Source organism: Myxine glutinosa, chromosome 2, assembly GCF_964187855.1.
Source record: "Myxine glutinosa chromosome 2, kmMyxGlut1.1, whole genome shotgun sequence".
NCBI classification, from domain to species: Eukaryota; Metazoa; Chordata; class Myxini; order Myxiniformes; family Myxinidae; genus Myxine; species Myxine glutinosa.
Genome location: NC_136262.1, coordinates 216,483,624 through 216,507,050, shown reverse-complemented (window position 1 = coordinate 216,507,050; position 23,427 = coordinate 216,483,624). Strand labels below are relative to the sequence as shown.

Below are 23,427 nucleotides of genomic sequence, written 5' to 3'. Positions count from 1 at the left end.
TGTCCAAGGTGAAATGTTTCACCCCGGTCTCCAGCACGCGGAAAGGCCCGTCGTACGGGGGCCGCAGTGGTGTCCGGTGGGTGTCGTGCTGGACGAAGACGTACTCCGCGGTGCGAAGCTCCGGGGCGACATGCGTAGACGGGTGACCGTGGTGCGCCGTCGGCACCGGGGCGAACCTCCGGGCGGTCTCCTGCAGCGCGGAGCGCTCCTGCGCCGCGGACCATGGTGCCGTGGGGTAGGAACTCGCCCGGCACCCGCAGCGGTTGTCCGAAGACCAACTCCGCCGCGGATGCGCCCAGGTCGTCCTTGGGCGCCGTCCGGAGGCCCAGCAGGACCCAGGGGAGCCTGTCGACCCAGCCGCCGTCGCGGAGGGTGGCCCGGAGCGCGGCCTTCAACGAGCGGTGGAACCGCTCGCACAGGCCGATGGCCTGGGGGTGGTAGGCCGTGGTTCGGTGCAGCTGGACCCCGAGCCCCCGCGCGACCGCCCCCCAGAGCTCCGAGGTGAACTGGGGGCCGCGGTCGGACGAGATGTCCGAGGGGGCACCGAACCGGGCGACCCAGGTGGCGATGAACGCCTGCGCGATGTCCGCCGCCGTCGTCGCCACCAAAGGCACGGCCTCCGGCCACCGTGTGGTGCGGTCCACCATTGTCAGGACATGGGTGAAACCCCGCGAGGGGGGCAGAGGTCCCACCAGGTCCACGTGCACGTGGTCGAACCTACGTTCCGGCACCGTAAACGGGGCCAATGGGGCCTGGGTGTGCCGGTGCACCTTCGCGCGCTGGCACGCGAGGCACGTCCTGGTCCAGCCGCGGACGGCCTTCCGGAGGCCATGCCAGACAAACTTGTCGGCGACCAACCTCTGGGAGGCCTTCGTGCCCGGGTGGGACAGGCCGTGGATGGCGTCAAAAACCTGGCGCTGCCAGCCCGCGGGCACGATGGGGCGGGGCCGCCCGAGGGAGACGTCGCACAAGAGGGCCGTGCCCGCGCCGTCGAACGGCACCTCGGTGACGCGGAGGCCCGTGACGGCGGTCCGCAAGGCCTGGACGCCGGGGTCGGCGGCCTGGTCCGCCGCCATCCGGGCATAGTCGATGCCAAGGTGGACTGCGAGGGCGACGGACCGGGAAAGGCAATCCGCCACCGGGTTGTCCTTCCCCGCGACGTGCCGGATGTCCGTTGTATATTCGGACACGGCCGAGAGGTGACGCTGCTGCCGGGCCGACCACGGCTCGGCGACCTTGCCCATCGCGAAGACCAGTGGCTTGTGGTCGACGAAGGCCGTGAACGCACGGCTCTCGAGCAGATGGCGGAAGTGCCTGACCGCCAGGTGAAGCCCGAGCAACTCGCGGTCGAAGGTACTATAACGGCGTTCGGGCGGGCGAAGCTGCCGGCTGTAGAACGCCAGCGGTTGCCAGGCACCACGCACCCATTGCTCGTGCACCGCGCCCACCGCGTAGTCAGAGGCGTCGGTGGTGAGGGCGATCAGTGCATCGGGCGCCGGGTGCGCGAGCATGGTGGCGTTAGCCAAGGCGAGCTTCGCGCCCGCGAAAGCCGCGTCCATCTGCTCGGTTCAGGTAACGTCACCTTTGCCCGGCTTCCCTCGGAGGGCCTCGTGCAAGGGGCGCAGGAGCTGGGCGATGCGGGGCAGGAACCGATGGTAAAAGTTTACCATGCCCAGGAACTCCTGGAGCCCCTTGATCGTGCGGGGGCGCAGAAACCCCTTCACCGCCTCCACCTTGGCCGGTAGGGGGACGGCCCCGTGCCTGGTGACGTGGTGCCCCAAAAAGTCGATGTCGGCGACGCCGAACCGGCACTTGGCGGGGTTCACGATGAGGCCATGGTGGCCCAGACGTTCGAAGAGCGTGCGGAGATGGTGTAGGTGCTCTTCGCGCGACCCGCTGGCAACGAGGATGTCGTCCAGGTAGACGGAGACGAAATCCAAGTCGCGCAAGACGCTGTCCATTAGTCGCTGGAACGCCTGAGCCGCATTTTTCAATCCGAAGGGCATCCGAAGAAATTCGAAAAGTCCGAATAGCGTGATGACAGCCGTCTTCGGGATGTCCTCCGGCCTAACGGGGACCTTATGGTAGCCGGGTATGAGGTCCACCTTTGAAAAGAAGGACATGCCCGCCAACCGGGCGGAGAAGTCCTGAATGTGGGGGACGGGGTAGCGGTCGGGGGTGGTGGCGTCGTTGAGACGCCAGTAGTCCCCGCACGGTCGCCATCCCCCGCCGGGCTTTGGCACGATGTGGAGCGGCGACGCCCAAGCAGTCTCGGAGCGCCGCATGATGCCGAGCCGCTCCAGCGTACTGAACTCCGCTTTAGCTACCGCGAGCTTCGTCGGCTCGAGGCGGCGTGCCCGGGCGTAGACCGGTGGCCCGGCGGTGGGGATGTGGTGTTCCACCCCGTGCTTGACGGCCCCCGCTGAGAAGGTGGGCCGCGTGAGGGCCGGGAAGCCGGCGAGGAGGCGGGTGAATTCGTTCGCTGCCGGAAGCGTACAGATGAACCTGGCCGGAACCAAGCCGCTCGGCGAGCCGCTGGATGAGCCGCTCCGGGAGCTGCTAAACGAGGCGGGCAGCGCGCAAGCGGGCGAGCTGAACGTCTCAGCCTGGACAAGCCTTCTGTGCTTTACGTCCACCAACAGGCCATTGGCACAGAGGAAGTCTGCGCCAAGCAGTGCCATAGGCACGTCGGCAGTGACGAACGACCACCGGAAAACCTGCTCTCCGAACCGCAGAGAAAGGCAGCGTTTTCCGTATGTGCGAATGGACGTACCGTTGGCAGCAAGCAGCGCGGGGCCCCGGCCCGCGGTCTGCTTGTCGGACGTACCGGCGGGAACGACACTCACCTGCGCTCTCGTGTCGCACAGGTAACGGCGCCCGTGGTAACGGCGCCCGGATAAGGTGTCCGTGATGAACAGTAGGCTGTTTGAATGGCCAGCGCTCAGTGCCACTACCGAGGGCCGGCCCGGGCGTTTCCCGACCTGCCGAATTAGCACGGCGGGCGACATTGCCGAGCCTCGTGGCCGAACTGGGCGTGGAAAAGACACCAGGTTGGCGGCGGAGGCCGCGGTTTTCTCCGCGGCGGCGGTGGTGGGCGGGGCGTGGCGGCGGCCGCGAGGTGTGCATCAGCATCAGCCACGAGGTGTGCATCAGCCTCGGGATTCGCGACGGCCGCGCCAAAACTCGCCTGCGTGTCCAAAGCCGCGAAGAACCTGTCGGCCTCGGCAGCGAGAGCTCGGGGTTCCGTCGTCGCAGAACCGGCCAAGGCGAGGCGTACTCGTGCCGGCAGCTGGCGTCGAAATAACGCCCGGAATAGAGCTTTCGGGGTTTCGTCACCCATCAATAACAGCATATGGTCCATGCGGACCGACGGTCGCGTGTCACCGAGCTCGGGGAGGTCCAGGAGGCGGTCGGCCCGTGCGTCCACTGTGAGGCCGAACGTGGCGAGGAGGAGACGCTTGATCGCCTCGTAGCTGCCGTCGGCCGGTGGGTTCCTCAGGACCGACACGACGCGAGCGGCCGTGCCGGGCCCGAGGGAGGCGACCACGTGGCAGTACATGGTCTCGTCCACCGTGATGCCTCGAAGTCGGAACTGGGCTTCCGCCTGCAGGAACCAAACTTCGGCTTGAGCCTCCTAGAACTCGGGGAGTTTGATTTGGACCGCGTTGGTTGCCATTGCTGTGGCGGGTTCGGTTGGTCAGCGACGGCTGACCAGAACGTCGGAGGGTCACCAATGAAGCGCGGTGCTACGCGCGCTACTTGTATAGCAAGGAGGAAGCGGACAACGCGGTAAGTTCAAAGAGTCTTTATTACAAGAGCTCCACTGTAGCACTGGAGCGCTCCGGGCTGCGCACCCGGTGTATATCCCGCGGCCACGCCTACCCCTCGGGCGTGGCCGCCGCCCACTTGGTGCGCGGAATGATGCCATCACGCCAGTGAGCTTTCGTGTCCGCCACAATACTGTAATGATCGATTCTCGACATTCATTCATGAACATGCAGCACCTGTTTAAGGTGTGCATCATTTGTGGAGGAATGCATTAGATCTTGAAATTCTCCATTGTTAAAATCTGGGTTGAGTTTACCTTTTTAATGTTGTGTAGGACATTTTTATTGCGTACTTTGGTGATGTTGCTGATGAAGATGACGTTGCTGAATCTGATAAGTTCACAATGATAGCATTTTCATGCTTGGCAGATAAAGAAGATGGCAGAGGAACACCCAGAGTCTATTAGTAGAGCTGTTGCCAGCTTGCCACCTGAGCAAATGTTTGAGCTAATGAAGCAGATGAAGGTATGCTGGCTTTTTCTACCTTGCCCTTCGCATTTTTTGTTATTGCTCTTTCCTTCTCATTTTCTCCGCCGCCACTTGTGATTATTTATTGTACATTATCCTGTTATAGAAAAAAGCAATTAAATCCTTTTTTTCATTCAGGTGCAACTTTTTGAATCGCATAAAATGTTGCATTGTCCTCAATCATACTGAAATATGCAATTTGGTGTGTGTCTGACTGTTTGGTTTTTTTGACCTTGCCACATTTGGTCGTTACTTACCAATGGCAAACAAACTTGACAGTGGGCATAAGAGTCACACGGCGGAGGTTGTAGTGATTTAACTCCCCTTCCCTCTCCCCAATGGGAATTTGCGTCTTGATGAACTAGGTGTTGAGGTGTATATCCGTATTAAGATCGCTTATTTATGGCGTTTTTCCAAGGCCACTTCTAATAACAAAAGTAACTAGAACGGCACTCAGTAGAGACCATACCTCCGCCGGGTTGGCCATATTACTCAATGGTGAAGAATCACTTTAAAAAAAAAAATTCTCATATCCAAATCCATATTCAGATCTTCACCAAAATCGAATCTATTTGGCCTTATCATACACCCAACTGGTCCACCAAGTTTCGTCAAAATCCGTCCACAACTTTTTGAGATATCCTGCTATGTATCGTTTTTGGCCCTATCTCCCAATGGTGAAGAATCGTTTAAGAAATTCTAGTAGCCGGATCCGAATCCGGATCTTCACCAAAATCTAATCATCTCGTCCTTGTCACACACCCAACCGGTCCACCAAGTTTCATCTGAATCAGTCCATAACTTTGAGATATCGTGTTTTATATCGTTTTGGCCCCATCTCTCAATGATGAAGATTCACTTAAAAAATTATTGGATATTATTGGATCCGGATGGATCTTTACCAAAATTTAGAATCGGTCAATTTTTTGAGATGTCCTGTTATATGTTATATTTTTCCTTGTCACACATCCAACCTGTCCACCAAATTTTATGTCATAATCCGTCCACAACTTTTCGAGAGATCCTCACAAACAGACGGGTGAAAACATAACATGAGGTAATCTATTTACTTGGAACAAAAATTTGTTTCTTTAATCACAAATTTCCCTTTTTGGAGCCTCTTTCCAAGTTTGAAGAAGCAGTGCTAATGGTTTCTTCATGCAGCGGTTTGAACGGAAACCTTTGTCCTACAACAGCAGGAACCCTTTAGAACAGTGGTTCTCAACTCGTTTCATTCCAACGACCACCAGGCCAATCAAATTTTTTTTCATGGAGCACCTCGGACTGAGTTCTCACACTGCTTTTGAACACAGCTTAAAACAGCCGGATGGCGGCACCTGCTCACACCGTGTGACTTTGGACAATGTTCCCGTGGACCACTGAAAAAAAAGTCACCATGGACCACCAGTTGAGAACCACTACTTTAGAAGTACACAGAAAGAGCAGACAAAATTTTATATATAGTAATATTTGTCAAAGCAATACAAAAATATATATAAGTACATGGAAGGAGCACACAAACAACAACCACCACAGCACCCATGACAACAACAGCAGCAGCAGCAGCGACAATGACTACATGTTGTAAAATATCATTTTTTCAGGTGTTTCCATTCATTTTGCATTCTCAGAGATTCACAGATCGACATGCGATGTTTGTGAAGTAAAGCATGCCGTCATTGAATGAAATCCATCAGTAAAGTGGTGGTAGGCATGCCTCGTGTTAATAAACATAGTATAATACCAGTTACAATGACTGCAATTAAGCAATTGTTCACGTCTGTCTGTGTCAGTCCGTCTGTCTACAAGCGTCAGTTTATGATCGAGAAACAACTTGATTTCAATTGAATGTTATATTTTGAAGACGAATAGGAAAATGAATTGGAAAACAAACCTGTAGTTTAGCAGCACTTTGCCTCTGAATTAGGCGGGACCGTCCATGCACAGAGAGAAGCGAGAATATTTTCTACTCTGCATGTGGCAGTCAAAATTGAAAATCATTCCAAACAGGAAACTTGCTGTTTTTAAGAACGTCATGAAGGACACAAACAACAGTAACGAATAACTAATGTAACGTGTTAGATAGGTGGTGTAAAATGTGCTGCATCTACAGCAGTAAGCTTTTAGATTTTATTTAACGACCTTTAAAGTCTATATTTTATTTCAAGTGAATTATTAACTTGAACACTGTGTGGGGTAAGGTGTTCTCTGAACTCTAGTTCTTTGTTCTAATCGTGAAGCGAAATTATATTGTCCTACTTTTTACCACCATACATCTAGAGTAATGTTAATATATTGTGTAGCCTTCTCGCTGGCATTTAATGAATTTATTTTATTTGTCTGTCGCTTTATAGTCTGGGAGCCAGTGATCTGAAAATTGAGTTATGTTGCACCCCTCACTCCATCCCTCCCCTAACCACATTTGACACCATTTATTTTCTAAAACTGTGACTTTTCGTGATTTAAATGAGCCCGGGCTGCACTTTGTAGCTGGGATTTTAAGGAAGTTAAAAGACTTAAGTTTTGTGGTCATTCACCAAAAATGAAAAAAAATTCTGATGTTTAACGATTGAATTATTTTGGAAACATTTCGAAAAACAAAATTCCACTTTGACATTATCGTGTATTGTGTGTAGATCAGTGACAAAAAAAAATCTCAATTTAATCAATTTTAAATTCAGGCTGTAACATAAAATGTGAAAAAAGTCAAGGTGTGTGAAAACTTTCTGAAGGTACTGTATGTACCCTTTTTGGGCTTTGAAAATATCACACCCATAGGGGACATGTATTGTAAAACATTCTCCCCCTTGTTCATCTTGCAGTTATCCCATTCATTGGCTTCTGTGTTCTCTCCTCAGCTCTGCATCAAAAATAGTCCGGATGACGCCAACTCCATGTTGCTTCAAAATCCACAGCTTTCTTTCGCTCTCCTACAAGCCCAGACTGTGATGCATCTTATCGACCCACTTGTTGCTTGGGTATTTCATTATTTCTCTTTTATTGTTGACTCTGTGTTCAATTTCCACTTTCCTTTCTTCTTCTCTTTTTTCCCTCCCCCATTCACCGAATCTTCATGGACAAGAGGTTGTTGAATGTATGTATGAGAGATGGGTCAATTCCGGAGGATTGGAGGACACGGTTAATTGTGCCGATATGGAAGGGGGAGAAGGATGTTCAAGATCCGGGGAAGTACAGGGGCATTACGCTCCTTAGTCATGTCATGAAGGTGCTGGAGAGGGTTCTGGATAAGAGGATAAGGAAGAGTGTGGAGGAGATCGGAGAAAGCAGTAGGGGTTTAAAAAATGTAGGGGAACGACAGATGGGATGTTCGTACTGAGACAGCTGGTGGAGAAGAGGTTGGAGTTGCAAGCTGAAATGGCATTGGGATTTGTGGATTTTGAGTGCCTATGACACTGTCCCGAGAGAGATGGTGATGGTGACACTGAGATGGATGGGAGTTCTGGAGGCATAATTTAGGTTGGTGGAAGGGATGTACAAGGGAACGAAGGGAAGAGTTTTGGTTGGTCCTGGGATGTCAGATGAGTTAAATTTTAACATCGGTTTGAGGCAGGGAAGCACTCTCAGCCCACTCCTGTTTATCATGGTGATTGAGCTGCTAAGCAGGAAGGTAAACATGCAAGAGGATATTGTATGCTGACGAGGATATTGTATGCGGACAATCTGGTTGTTGTGGTTGAGAGTGGGTGGGAGATGCAGGACGTACTGGGTGAGTGGAAGGAGGCATTTGAGAAACATGGGCTAAAAATGAGCATGGTGAAGTGAGTTGGGCAACATGAGAAAATAAATGAATATCAGGTTGAGGGGAACAAGATTGGACAAGGAAATAGGTTTGAGTATCTGGGTGAAACGGTGATCAGGGATGGTAAGTCAGAGGCAGAGGTGCGTAGGATGATTCAGTTGGGTGTGAATGTATAGAGGAAGGTGGAGGGTGTAATGGCAGACAGAAAAATTTCAAGGAGGTTGAAAGGAAAGGTTTTGATGTGCGTAATGCCAGCCTACTTTACGGTCCAGAGATGGTGGCACTGACAGAGAGAGAACAACAGATGATGCAGGTTTGCGAGGACAACTGGGTCAAGAGAATTATGAAAGTGATGGGGGTGGATAGAAGGAGGATGGATGAACTGAGGGGGAAGATTTGTGTACAGATGAGCTTGACGGGGAGATTGGTGAAATGCCAGCTGAGATGGGCTGGACAGTGGACATTTGCTGCAGATGGGGGAAGAGAGAATGGCAAGATAGGCGGAGGAACAAGGCAGTTAGGAAAAGAGGTAGACCACAGTTGAGATGGGAGGATTGTGTGAAGAGGGATATCAGTGAAGTGAGATAAACTAGCTGAAACACCCAGTGTTGCCCAGGGAAATTAAATGAAATATGTATGTTAAATATCTTCTTCATGACAAATTGGGGAATTGTGGCCTTTATGGTTTTGTATGAATTACCAACCTTGGGCATTGCAAAATGTTCCTCAGCGGCTCACTGATGTCGTCGCTTGAAAACTTTTCTTGATACATCCAAGTTACTTTGGTGCATTACAACACATCAGCATTTTGGCGAAGTCATCTTGCTGGCAGAGAAGAAAAAGGCAACTACGTCAGTGGTTGGCGTAGTTGTTGGCTGGATTGCATTGAAATGCTTCACCTTCTGTGGGTGCCCAACATGCTGCCCTAGAGGCTGCTTGTCTTGCACGTTGATCCTCAAGCCGAGCCTGTATTCCCTTCAGTCTCATGTCTTGTAGTCTTAAGTCTCGTAGCCTGCCGGTTACGATCTTTTGGAGGCGGGGTTTAGTTTAGGAGCCTGTTTGCTTGGTGTGAGCGTCATTAAGGCGTGGCTTACTTGCCGATCGGCAATGTCCGGGCATTGTCGGCGGTTCCGGTGGTTTAATGAAAGTTTTGCATGGCCGGCCTTGTTACCTCCGCCACCAAAGGTGGATGGAGGTTTTGTTTTCAACCCTGTCTGTCTGTTTGTCTCTTTGTTTGTGAACAGGATATCTCAAAAAGTTGTGGATGGATTCGGCCAAAATTTGGCAGAGAGCTAGCATATGTGACAAGGCCGAAATGATTTGATTTTGGTGAAGATCCGGATCCGCATCCGGCTAGTAGAATTTTTAAAGTGACTCTTCACCAATGAGTGATCCGGATAAAACCAACATATAGCATGATATCTCAAAAAGTTATAGACGGATTTGGATGAAACTTGGTGTACATGTTGTGTGTGTGACAAGGAGGATTCCATTCTATTTTGGTGAAGATCCGGATCAGGATCCAGATAGTATAATTTTTTAAGTGATTCTTCACCATTGGGAGATAGGGCCAAAAACGATATACAGTAGGATATCTCAAAAAGTTGTGGACGGATGATTTTGATTAAATGTGATTCTGTATTGTGATTTTCTGGTCTACTCTGAGTTACAAAACATAAACTGTCCACCTGGTGGAGGTATGCTCTCTACAGTGCCATTCTAGTTGTAATTGTAAATCCATAGGGGAAAAACCACCGATGGTAATCACATACTAGGGGGGGGAGGGGGGGGGGGGACTAATCTTAACCCCTATCTAATTACCATAGCTTCACCCCTCGTGTGAAGACACGTATACAACTTAAGCTCTGGTTTCCCTACTTAATACGTTGAGATGTCTCCTACGCGTCCACGGTCCATGCTATACCTATACGATCCTATCTTTTCTATGAGATTCCGTCATCTACCCGCACAAACGTAACAATATTTCTTAACATAAGTGTTCCCTTGTGAGTTCCCTTGAAAGTTGACTTTGTCCAAATTGAGAATATCTTGGTAGCCCAGAGGCAGATCACGTACACACGAAGTTTGTTTTCATGACCATGGAATGCAAAATAAATTAATAAATACAAATTACGCAATTTGTCAAGGGTATCAACAGTTTCCATTAATGGCTTTATAACGTATTACTTGGTGCTTAGTTGTAATACTCAAAATGCTGTCGTGTAACTATCAAAACACAATGGTTCCAACGCACCATGCCATGAGGTTATCCGGTGAAGGTGAAGTCAGTTGAAAGTAAGGTAAGGAAATGGTGAAATCCTGGGGTGGAAAATTAATGAGAAAAGGAGGAGCATGACTGGTCAGTTTTATGGTTCCTCATTGGCTGTGAAGTGTATCCAATCAAAATTGAAAATAGGACACAGTCATGTGACATCTGGTATGCAGACATCTATCTATAATTCCAGTAATCTCTGTGTGAATGTCTGTGTGTCTGTGTGTTTGTCTGTGACCGCTGTTTCTCGACAACTACCGGTCCGATATACTTGAAACTTGCCAGGTATATTGCTGGGGACCCGAGGATGTGCCTTTTCAAGGTTTAATATTAATCGGAGAAGTAGTTACCGAGCTATGTCCAAAAAACGATTCAACCAATCAGAGAGCAGCGAGCTATCACGTGTGCCGAACGTGCCGAACAGACTCTGCCTCGGACGGCACATTTGAGAGCGTATTCATTTATTTCACGTTGGCAAACTATTTCGGTGCTTAGTTGGCGTTAAACTATGTTTTAAAACTAATTAAAACTAATTTGCGATTCTTTCGCTTTCCTGCGCGTTTGTGCACGCTATGGCGATTTCTTTACCAAACTCCGCAAGCCGTTCGCTTTGGACCAAACCATTTCATGTAAATAGAGGGGGGGGGGGATTGTCACCGTACTCGCAAGCCGTTCGCTTTGGACCAAACCATTTCATGTAAATAGAGGGGGGGGATTGTCACCGTACTCGCAAGCCGTTCGCTTTGGACCAAACCATTTCATGTAAATAGAGGGGGGGGATTGTCACCGTACTCGCAAGCCGTTCGCTTTGGCTTTGCGAATGGACCAAACCATTTCATGTAAATAGAGGGGGGGGATATAATTTTAGATATATATATAGTACGGGCATGCCCTAGTTCATGAAATGTCAGTGAAGGAATATTGACTTGTTGCTGAGATGTGCTGAGTAAAGAAATCTTTTTAATAACAGGCACGCATGAATGAATGATCGTTTTAAGGCCCTTTTCCCCGCTAGAGCGGGGGTTAGCCTTGCGGGCCCCATGACAATCATGGTTCCCTGTTTGAGGCAATGTTTTTATGGCCGGATGCCCTTCCTGACGCCAACCCTTGGTCACGCTCTTACGATGCGCAGGGATACGGTGTACCTATTCTAAATCGGGGTACACACCTTGATCATTCATCCCAGCAAGCTGGTACTCAATTTGCCGACCTCGGAAGGATGACAGTCTGTCAACCCCCCTGGCGTTAATTCAGCGATCGACCGGGATTCAAACCTAGGATCCTTGGATCCCAAGCCGGCACCCTAACCACTAAGCCAACACCAGGCACGCATGTAAACACTAAAATCAATAAACTTGTGTTGCTCAAAACAAATCACTGCAACCTCAACATACGATCTTCACAAAACATATTACACGATAACTCCCAGGAAAAACCCAGGCACAGTATAAGCAACATACTCACTCAAAGCCTGAACTCGGAGGTGTTATCATAAACCTGTGTAAAGCAATCTTTTTAAATAACAGGTGCATGTGCAGACACACTAATAATTAAATTTGTGTTGTTGACAACAAATCATTACAGCCTCAACATACACTCTTCACAATACATATTACTCGATTAATCCCCGGAAAAAAAACCCCTGGCAGTGTATAAGCACAAGATCCAATCAATGCCTGCAGGCCAATTATCTGGTTTTATCTGGAGACAATTTTTTTATCCAAACATAGCCCTTCACCTTCCTCTGGATGAAAGAGGAGGCCATGCAAAGTTTGGTCGCACTGGTTCCTGCATGGTTTGAATGTATAAACGAACGAACGAACAAACAAACTTTTTTCTTTATATCTTAGAATTGCTGTCTTAAATTGCTTTGACTTCCTCCTCGTTCATATGAAGCACAAGGCTGTGGGGTAGCCTCATTGGCTGAGGGCACAGGTGTACAGCTGATGCAGTGCCTTCTGCTGGTTAGGGCTACAATTTGTAATTTGATCATGGTGCTGGTGATAGCTCACCTACTCTTTGCAAAGGACACCCTGGGATCTTTAACATCCACCAACAAATGCTGGCAGACAGGATGCCCGTTTAACGTCCATCTGAGGGACGGCACACACATTGATGAATCATCCTGCCTGTGAAACGCTGGGATGACAGTTTATAGCTGGGTTGGGACTCAAACCCAGGCTAGACAGCTGAGAGGTAAGTGTGCGTATCTCGAGGCCATCCTGTCAGCCCTATAGCTGTCAGTTCAAACAAGTGACTTTTAATGATGGAATATCAGACACTTGAAGTCAATGACAAATGTGGTCAAGAATAACGAGCTTGTTGATCATTTCATTTTCTGATGTACGTCGCACGACAATGGCCGTTTATTTATGCAGCCCAGTGGAGTCCCAGGAAATATTCCTGTCACCCAATATGTATATTCACTGAAATGAGACTGGGCATTTGTATGAAATATTATTCATTCCCTTGGTTTTAATCTCTGGGAAAAGGATTAAGAATAGTAACAATAATAATATTCTGTTTGGTCATTCAGGAGACTTTATTGCATTTCTCTCATTGTTTGCAATTCCTAATTTTGCATTTGCTGTTTTGCATTTTCATCTTGCCTCCTTAGCCTTTTGTTTTCCAATCATCCCTTAATTGTTTGCTCTCCATTTGTATACTATCTTCATCCTTTCTTTCTTCAGAAACTTTTAAATGCGGCTCCCAATTGTGCAGCCCCAACTTCAGAGACGACTATTTCCCCACCTCAGGTAAGTAAAGTTTATGTAGCTGAGTATTTCCATGAATTTTAAAATGTTATTGCAAGCATAATCCATTGTTCCCACTACCCTTTGTTTGAATCCCGACCCAGCTATAAACTGTCATCCTCTGTGTTTCACAGGCAGGGTGAATCATCAATTTGTGTGCGGTCCCTCTGATGGACGTTAAACGGATGTTCCATCTGCCGGTATTAGTTAGTTGGTGGACGGTAAAGATCCCATGGTGTCATTTGCGAAGAGCAGGTGAGTTATCGCCGACACCATGGCCAAATTCCGAATTCCTGCCCTACCGAGCATCTGCTGAACAGCTGCACCTTCAGCTAATGATGCTACCCCTGTCTTGTGCTGCATAATGGACATTGAAAGCTGAACCAAGTCATCAAGTATAGTGTCGTGTCAGCCCGGCGGTTAACACCGCTGGGTGACGAATGACCGATCGTTCTTACTTCCGAGGAGTGTAGCCGAAATGATGGTGGTTGGTCCGTTGTGCGCGGGTGCAGGAACGAGGGTGCTTACCTGCACGGAGCTCACGGGGCTTATCCTCGGACCCACGGACAGAGAAACACGACACCACAAATAGAATGGAACACAATAATTTAATGAAATAAAGCAAAGAATAAAATGTCAAAATTAATGTTGAGGTAAAATAAATACTGGCTACTTTGAGGGACACTCCAGCAGACTCAAAAACAGACAACAACAACAGCAACAACATGCATTTTAAAGGCCATTTTCCCTACTGGAGCGGGGGTTAGCCTTGCGGTCCCCATGACAATCTTCTCCATTTTGCCCTATTTTCTGCATCTCTCCTTGTTAACCCCCTTGCCCGCATTTCTTCTTCGACCATCTTTAGCCAAGTCTTTCTCGGTCTTCCCCGTCCTCTACTTCCTTCTACATTCATTTCCATCACTCTTCTCAACCAGTCACTTTCATCCTTCCTCAACACATGACCAAACCATCTCAACCTGTTCCTCATCACAGCATCAATCACAGGCTCTATTCCCATCATCTTTCGCAATTCATCATTTGTCTTCCTCTCTCAACGATACTCCGCACATCCGTCGAACCATTCGCATTTCCACCCTTTCCAACCTTCGTTGCTGCTCTACGTTCATTACCCATGTCTCGCTCCCATAAATCATAACACTTCTCACACATGCAGCATACACCTTTCCCTTCAGCTTCAACGACACTCCCCTCATCATCAGCACGCCACTCAGTTCCCGAAACTTCTTCCATGCACATCTCACTCGAGCAACCGTTGCCGAGTCTGATCCACCTTCTCCATTCAGCATGTCTCCGAGGTAGCAAAATGTTTTCACACCTTCCAGCTTCACGCCGTCTCAAAGATCCAACTCAACATTTCCTCCATCTGCAGCTCCCTCTGTGCACACCTTACATTTGAATGTAGCTGCCACACTGATTAATGACCCTCTCAGACCACTACATTTTTGATGAACCCACTCAGCGCACATTGTACATTGAATGGAGTTCACTCCGACACCCTTCCTACACACAGCACAGGGCCACTTCCCAGTGCTTTCCACCTCACCACATGCTTTACCACTTGCCATCACCTTCGTCTTTCCGATATTCACCTTCAGACCTTTTGTCTCCATACATTCCTTCCACTTGTTCATCTTTTCCTTCAGTCCATCCATACTTTCCGCAATCAACACCAGATCATCTGCATACAACAACTCCCACGGTAAACCCTCCTTTACGTTCTGAGCCAGCACCTCCATCACAGCTACAAATAGTGGTGGACTTAGTACCGACCCCTGATGCACTCCCACCTTCACCTCAAACTCACCACTGTTCCCGTCCTTCGTCCTTACAGCTGTGCGCGCTCTTTTGTACATTGCCATCACTACTCTGATCAACCATTCCTCCACTCCTAACTTCCTCAATGCCCATGCCAATACTTTGCGTGGAACCCTATCGAATGCTTTCTCCAGATCAACAAACCCAAGAAACAACTTCTTCCTCTTCTCCATGTACTTCTCCTGCAACTGTCAAAAACAGACAGGTGAATGATAAAATAAAATAAATTGTTTAAAGCCAGCCAGCACTCAGCTTTGCTCCAAAGAGATCGCCGAATGAAGTCGGCAGCACAAGGCGGCCCGAAGTCGATCGCGCAGGAAACGCACAAGATGGCATGGAGTCGTGCCCGTAGCAGCCACCTGCATGAGGCAAGCAGACAGGATAGCCTCCTTCGCCTTGCTTCCTCTGTCTCCTCTGACAGGATAGCCTCCTTTGTCTCTGAAAAGCATCATCGTCAACAACACCTCCTCCTCTGACTATTCAAAAGTCCCACAACACCTCCGAAAGCTCTCCTCAAAAGCTCCACACGAGCCAGCGGCAGCCGAGAGCCAGAGACAAAGGACAAAAAGACCCAGAGTCAGACCCGCTCTTCCTCTTCCCTCCTGCTCGAACCTTCTCGCTCTGACGTCACCCTGATGTCACCCCGACCAATCGCCCAAGTCTCGGGGCGTGGCCTCACGGCCCTGCTCTTTCTAGAGGCGGGGCTTAGTTGCCGATTACGATTTCTTGGAGGCGGGGTTTAGTCTGCTCGGGAACATTCGGGTCTTGTCGGCGGTGGTGGGGCGGGGTTTAGCCTGATCGGGAATGTTCGGGTCCTGTCGGCGGTTACGTTGGTTATTGTTGTTGTTGTTGTTGTTTGAGGTGGTTACATGGTGGGCCTTGTAGATGTAAATTAGAGCAATGTGACTGTCGCCAATATGCCTCCGCATAGTCCCACAATGGGTAGATGCCCTCATTCACTGTCATAAAAATAAGTAATTTTGATTTAAATCCTTTCAGCTGTTTTCAAGTATCACATTTTCACCAGCCATGACAGGTTTCACATCGATCGGTGAAGCGGTTTCAGAGAAGGGATTTTTTTTAAATATCGGCTTTAAAGCTAATATGCCTGCCACACCACGTGACATATGACCTTTAAAAATGTACACTCTGCATATGTATGTGTTGGGGATCACATTTGTGAAATTTTGTGTTGATTGGATAAGGTTCGTTTTTTTATTCAAGATGGCTGCCAAACCACGTGACCTACGACATCATCATTTTCAAACAATATGCAACAATGGTGTTAGATGATGTTTGTAAAATTTAGCATCGATAGGGTAAGCGGTTTAAGAGATAAAATTATTTCATATTTTCCTTCAATCCAACATGGCTACCATACCATGTGACCAATGATGTATTCGTGATCATCTTTTAATCACCATGCCTAGTCAATGACACACGTAAAGTTTCGAGTCATTTGATTTGGTGGTTTTGGAGAAGATGTTTTTTTAAGGTTTTAGGTTAAATCCAATATGGCTGCCAAACCATGTGACCTATGATGTCATAAATTTAATATTTCAATACAAATGGATCATAGATCATGTGCATGCAATTTTAGATTTTTAAGATAAGGAAATCGATTAAAACATTTTTGGCTGGTATACCACTTCACCTATGATGTCATCATTATCATGATTTTGTTCCCCATTGGGAGTACTTGACAATGTGCCAAGTTTCAAATTTTGCCGTTGAGTGGTTTCTGAGAAATAATTTTTTCATTATTTGTGTTTAATCCAAGATGGCTGCCATACCACGTGACCTATGACGACACAATTATCATTAAAAAATTCTGCATGGGTGTCACTCCTACCCTGAAAGATTTGTCTCAATCGGACATATGTTTGCTGAGAAAAACGATGTTGAGCCCGTACGGACGGACGGACAACCCGAAAACATACCACCTTCGGGGGGGGCGGAGGCATAAAAACGTCGGGGAAACCCCACATGAGGCAATCACATATTGGGGAAACTAATCTTAACCCCTATCTAGATAACACAAGCTCCATCCACCACGTGAAGACACATAAATAATCTTAAGCTCACAGTTTTTCTTCTTTAATACATCGAGATTTGCTTCCTACTACTCGCACATGGTCCATGCTACCCTACACAGTTCTATCTCCACTATGGTATTTCATCATCTACCCCCACAAACATAACAATAGTATCCATCAAGTCTCATCTCTTGGGTCATAGTGAGGGTTCATGCTTCACCTCCATAAAGCAGGACGAACTCGACCGTTGCCAAGAACAGTTGTTACTTGGTATGCGGAGAGAGATTTGTGCAATATCTTCATGCACCGCTTTCCTTTGCGTGATAACCTGAGCTGTTGTGACATTAGACGGTTTTGTTTGAGCAGCTATAGTATGTGAGACTATTGCTGGCATTTCATGGTGGTGCAAAATGCAAGAGGACCTGAACAATTGACCCATCATCCCACTACCATATCTACACCCCAATGCTCATGCCTACTGCAAACATCTCTATACAGTTAATCACATCACCCTGTACCAGGCTACCAGCACACATTAACCCCCTCTTTTGAAAGTTAGTTGTTGTGGTTTTGTGAACCGGCCCCGAAGGTAATTGCACCCAATATACAGGTCCCTCAGCATAGTTATTTCCATAATGCAAGGTTGGAGTAGTTCCTCTCCCTTGTGTAGTGGGTTTAATACGATACAATGCATTGGTGAGGGTTAGAGAGGTTTTACTCCCTTTTCTCTCCATTTCCTAGGGGGTAATTTGTATGTATGCACATCATGTTTTACTTTTACTCTGTGGCACGTGTGCGAGTTAGTCGCCGTAGCATGCCAAAAGAGGTTTGAATCACATGCTGAATCGCAACTGCCACTCATCCTCCCCATCTCTAAATCTTCCCTTTGGATACACGATAAGGACACAACACTTAGCTTTTAGTAAACACAATTTTAGTGCGCTTTATTTTGGTGTCATTATAATTTTCACATTAAGTTTACATGACATTAAGACATTATACACGCCGTTCATTGCTCCATGACCCAAAAACACCACAACTAGCTAATCACGACACGCCTCAACCATACATGAACTGTCTACCTTCCTCCTACCTCATCTATGTGCACCACGGATGTGCGCCACAGCTTGGAAGTGCGGGGAAGGTAGCGCATAGAACAGCGGCAATTTCCTCCAATCTCCGTATACCATGTATCTCCAAGCAAGCAAGCGCTAGTTGGCCATTAGCTTCCTGTGGATACTTGCGCCGTTTTCCCCTACAAGTAAAGTAATAAAGCATTCCCAGAATTTTCCCCCACACCTGTGAGCGTCAGGAGAAGCTGGTCCCATGTTTACCAAAAAGGACCCATCACATGCCACGGTTTGGAGACAGACAGACAGACAGACAGACTGAGCAAAACTCATGAAGGAGGCCTCGTGTTGGCGGGGCGAGCTCTCGAAAGAACAGGGATGCGCCAATCGGCAGGTGTAGTTACGCCAAGGGAATTCCCGATCCACTTTTAAGCTCTGCCCGCGCCAAGGGATTATAAAAGCACCGCGGGCGAGAGCTCGGCGCATTGGTTTTGGCTTTGGTCCTGCGTTGGGTTTTTGTCTGGCTGTGAACAAGATACTGGTGCTTGTCCTGTCCACTGCTGACTTGTGGTGCTTCATGGGGAGAAGCAATGTGGGGGAGCCGTCGCTGCAAAAGCGGGTTAGAGCTGGGGCTGAGCCTTGGGCGAGCGGAGCAGGTGCCGTGGAGAGCACGTCGATAGGGCCAGACCAAGCCACCCTTACACATATCATTTAGTTCTCACGCAGTAGGTTATTTATTTCATGCATTCTTTTCTCAGATGTCTTTATTTTATCGTTCTCCCTTGAACGCAGACTCACCATTAATAAAGAGGGCATCAACAATCGGCAGCGGTTCCATGGCCCGACTCCTTCTGAGTGACAACCACTGATAACGCACCTTTGCCGTTTCTCTTGCTCCACCCGCATTGCACGCACCACACCGCACTCTCTACAGTCACCCACCCTAGACACCCTCAGTATTTATTTTCTTGAACACTCCCTTTTAGCACGACTGCTTCCGCCCGATGAGCAAGGGGCTGTGACCCTCGTTCTTTTTCTTCTCTTTCTGTTCTATCTCCCTCCGTGGATGGTCTGATTGGGCACTCATGTTGTGTATAGCCGGTAGGTAAGGCATAGGCTAAATTCTGCTCTTGTTCGTTTTCTTTGCTGTGAAAATATCGCTGCACTCTCCATTGTTCGTGATTGCTTGTACATTTTGCATTGCATTCTCCCTTTTTATTGATCCATCTTGAGTACCCTCGCTGTACATCGAAGTCCTTGAGTTCCCTACCCCCGACATGATCCCACATTCACATTTTACACCTTTGGTTCTTGTGATAATAAATCCCTCTTGTTAAATCAAAATAAAGCCCAAATTACTGCCCCGTAGTCACAAGAAGGAAGCCGGACATTAACAATACATATACACACACACACACACACACACACACACACACACACACACACACACACACACACACACACACACACACACACACACACGCACACACACACCATATATATATAAACACATACATACATATATATACACATGAACATATAAATGGACATATACAAACACACATACACAGATATATTATGAACTTGTAAGTACTTGTGAAGTCTATTATATTTGAAGTTATAACCTTAACTCATAAGCAATATTGACTGAATTTTCTGATCAAGATTTGTTTTGGTAGAAAAGAAACTGGGAACTTTTTATTTTTGTTGTTTTTGTATACAAAGTTGTGACTCGTGGAAGAGCGAAGTCAGAGGACAAAAAGGCGGTGTATTGAAAGCAGAGCGTTGGTACCACAGGCTGATACAGCTAATAAGGGAATGAACAAACAAGGAGAGCAGAGTGCAGAGGAGAGCAGAGTGCAGAGGAGAGCAGAGTGCAGAGGAGAGCAGAGTGCAGAGGAGATGCAGTAATCTGCAACATGGGACTGCATCTATCAACACTGAATGAATACATCACAAACTAAATTGTAGTAATAAGGAAAAAAAAATAGGTTATAACTAACAATGGTAGTCATTCCGACATTTTGGTGTTCAGAAACTTGTCTTTTCAGATTTATTTTAAGTTGAAGAAATGGCAGTGATAAAAACACAATTTCCTTGGTGTGTCCAGATACCAGTACAAGCTTTGCCAAGTTCAAGTACGGATTCAAGTGCCGCACCAACCACTTTTGGTAACTACTTATCTTGCTTGAACTGCAATATGATTCATCAGTTCTTGCCCCCTTTCCTTCATTGCCTATTACACCCTCCTCCCACCTACACTTAATTTTAAAAATGACTTTATGTTTCTGTTTTGCTCCCGAAATAACTTGTCTTTTTAACCTACTATCTCATTATCTATTCTTTTGTTGAATCCTTACAACAGCAGTCAAGTGTTAAGCTTCAAATCCATTGACAAATAAAAATTTAGGTAATTCAGCAATTGTCAATGTACATGAAACGTCAATTTTTTGTTTTAAAACCTACTCCGGTACAATCGATTTGTGTTTCTGTTACTCATTTTCTGCGAAAATTTGTCTTTATCTCAATCTACATTTAACCCAGAAGTATCCAAGGCTGCCCAGGTTGTGGCTACAGCTCAAGCATTCGGCCATGAAAACCTAGCAAGGTAAATTATTTCTCATTGCCCTTATCTATCCAACGTTTTTTTAACACACAAAATGGTGGATTCCCTACCCCATCCCTGAACAATCATCACATTTCCATTCCCTTTTTTATTCCACTTTTCTAAACTTTGCATTTTTCCTGATGACCCTCTTCCTTTGTGTTCTCAATGTTCTTTTTGAACCACAATAATCCTCTATATCAGCGGTTCTTAACCTGGGGGTCGTGACATACGTTCATACGCGAACAAAATACTGTGTGTGGTATGTACCTTTGTTAGGTTCCTAAAAATGGGCTCAACAAATTGATATGTTATTTATGACCCCCCCCCCCCCCCCGGAAAACCCCAAACGACCCCATGGGGGGTCACGACCCCCAGGTTAAGAACCCCTGCTCTATATAGTAACATTTTACAGCAGTTCCGTTCTGCGGTTCTGGGGAAGATGTTTAAAGGTTATGATGTCATAGGCAATGGCAGCCAATGTAAGTGAAAATTTCAAAAACAAAATTCGTGTTGCATTAAGTTACATTAGCATCTATAATGAGTTAAAGTTTCAGAGTTTGCTATAACGGTTTTCTGGGAATCGTCTCCACAAATGTAGTGAGAATAATAATTTAAAATCCTTACACAAACAGTAGGCTTCCAGTGGGAACCTCACTGGAAGCCTAGTTATTCAGTTTTTTGAACTCACAAATGTCACACTGGCCTTTGGGTATTTTTTTGTTAATATTGTATTTTTCCCATAATGTATTTATTACATAATATATGTATTGGGATAATTTTCCCATAATGTGCCCTTTACCATTCCTTTGTTTTCAGAACGAGTCAAAGTGCAGGCCTGCTTCATGCATCTCTCTCTTTCTCTCCTGATACAAGCGCGATGGTGGCAGAACAGGCAAAAGGTTAGATATGTGTCATGTGTAATATACGGTATGTAATGCGGTATTTAAAACATTGTTTTGTGCCTTTTGCATGATGATTTTGTGAATTTATAGTGCAGAAATCATATGTAAAATATATTTGCCCAATATGTAGCAGCTTGAAATGTGCTTACCACCACAGTATCAGGTTTGAAGTTCAAGTTTGCATTGTCATTACCCCTACATTACATATTGGACAATTGTCATTGTCCAATATGTAATTTGCCTCCAAAGCCAGTCGCCGACTGGGCATCCTCCGTCGTGCGAAGTCCTTCCTTGGCACACCTGAGCTCCTCACCACATACAAGGCTTTCATCCGCAGCTCTATGGAATACTGCTCTCCCCTCTGGTCTGGTGCTCCTGCCTCACACCTAGCCCGTCTTCACGCTGTTGAAACCAAAGCGCTCAGAATCATTGGAATCTCCCGCGATGAAGCTAACTCCAAGGGCCTTTCACTCACTCACCGCAGGCAGGTTGGTGGTCTTTCCGTCTTCTACCGACTCCTCTCTGGCCTTGACCCCCAGCCCTCTCTGGGCTCTGTCCCCCAAATATTCCTACAGGTCGCACAAGATCTGCCTGCAACCCTCTTATGGTTAAACTGCCAAAATCAAGACTTTCTGCTCCTTCATTCCTCTTTTCTCCTGCCTCTGGAACAAACTCCCTCACTCTCTTCAATCCCACTGCACCCTCCAGGTCTTTAAAACAGCTGTTCACCACCATCTCTTATCCTCCCCCATCCAAAACCTTGATCTTTTCTACCCCGGCTAATTTCGGTCCCCTTGTGTTTTATACCTCTCCCCCCCCCCCCCCCCCGCCCTCCCCCTCCCACGCCTCCTGCCCCCAAGCCCTCTCCCTCCCACACTTCTCCCTGCTCTCAAATGTTGTGGTTGTGTGCTTCCCCTTCTCTCCCCATCTTGTCTTCCGCTCCCTCTTTTTGTGTGTTTTGTTTGTCTGGTTGATTTGTTTGTGAAATAAATGTTAGCTCTTTCACGAGCCTCGATTCAGTATACAAAAAAAAAAAAGTTTATCAAACTCGCCGTGACACCGTAATGTGTAATACCGGTTCGTAATACGTAATATGTTAACGACCGGTTCAATATTTCTACAACTTTCAGGGTTCAGAACATTTATCATTTTATTACAGGTCAGGATGTGCATGTACATCGTTTAGTTTTATCGTGCTGCTTAAGAGTATTTTGCAAAGAATATTTCATGATATTCTTTCTGCTGGTTTTCAATATCTAGTGGTTTCATTTTTCCTTGTTATTTTATTGAGGGTTGCAGCGTTGGGGTTTCTTTTTAATGAGAACAAAAACAGAATAATTTTCTACTTAAGCGTTTAAATGCTCCCGTATTGGGAACAAAATCCAGGATTTAATGGCACGATGACAAACACACTACAAGCCAAGTTGTCTGGCTTGTTACCCTAAATACAATTTACCTCTGTTGTGACTCAAGTTTTCTGAATTCCTCAGGACGTGACCCCCGGGGAGTAGGGCGTGGAGCTGGCACCACCGTACAAGCTCCTCCTCCAACGGTGACTACTTCAAACGTTTTTTAAAATCACGAAAAAAAAAATCACTTCCTGTCTTCTAATCACAACTTAACCTGGGCAGTGTGGTGATGGTAACAGGTTCCATTAGCATGTACTATATAAGGTTTTTGCTGATAACAATGATGGTACTGTTTGCAGTCATTTCATGTGTGATGTTGTATGAGTCGTGCTGAGGGAACCTGTACTTCAGTAACATAATCCCCAAGCTGGGTGGGCAATGGTTGACCGTTTCAATGTGTGGGGGAATTATCCCTCACTCTTCTGTCAGGTTCAAAGTATTACAGTTGAAACATTGAAAAAAAATTAGTCTTCACCAATCAAGTTC

General features: G+C 47.1%; 1 protein-coding gene across 1 annotated transcript in view; it reads left to right on the top strand.

The window, feature by feature from the left end:
• Positions 1-23,427, top strand: part of LOC137420841 (uncharacterized) — a 43,018-nt gene that overhangs the window by 12,514 nt on the left and 7,077 nt on the right. Inside the window, exons 2-8 of the mRNA XM_068106280.2 lie at positions 4,197-4,292; positions 7,154-7,273; positions 13,018-13,083; positions 20,133-20,193; positions 20,567-20,630; positions 21,447-21,529; positions 23,023-23,084. Coding sequence (XP_067962381.2) covers positions 4,206-4,292; positions 7,154-7,273; positions 13,018-13,083; positions 20,133-20,193; positions 20,567-20,630; positions 21,447-21,529; positions 23,023-23,084 — 543 coding nt within the window. The 5' untranslated portion in view covers positions 4,197-4,205. The remainder of the gene's footprint in view (positions 1-4,196; positions 4,293-7,153; positions 7,274-13,017; positions 13,084-20,132; positions 20,194-20,566; positions 20,631-21,446; positions 21,530-23,022; positions 23,085-23,427) is intronic.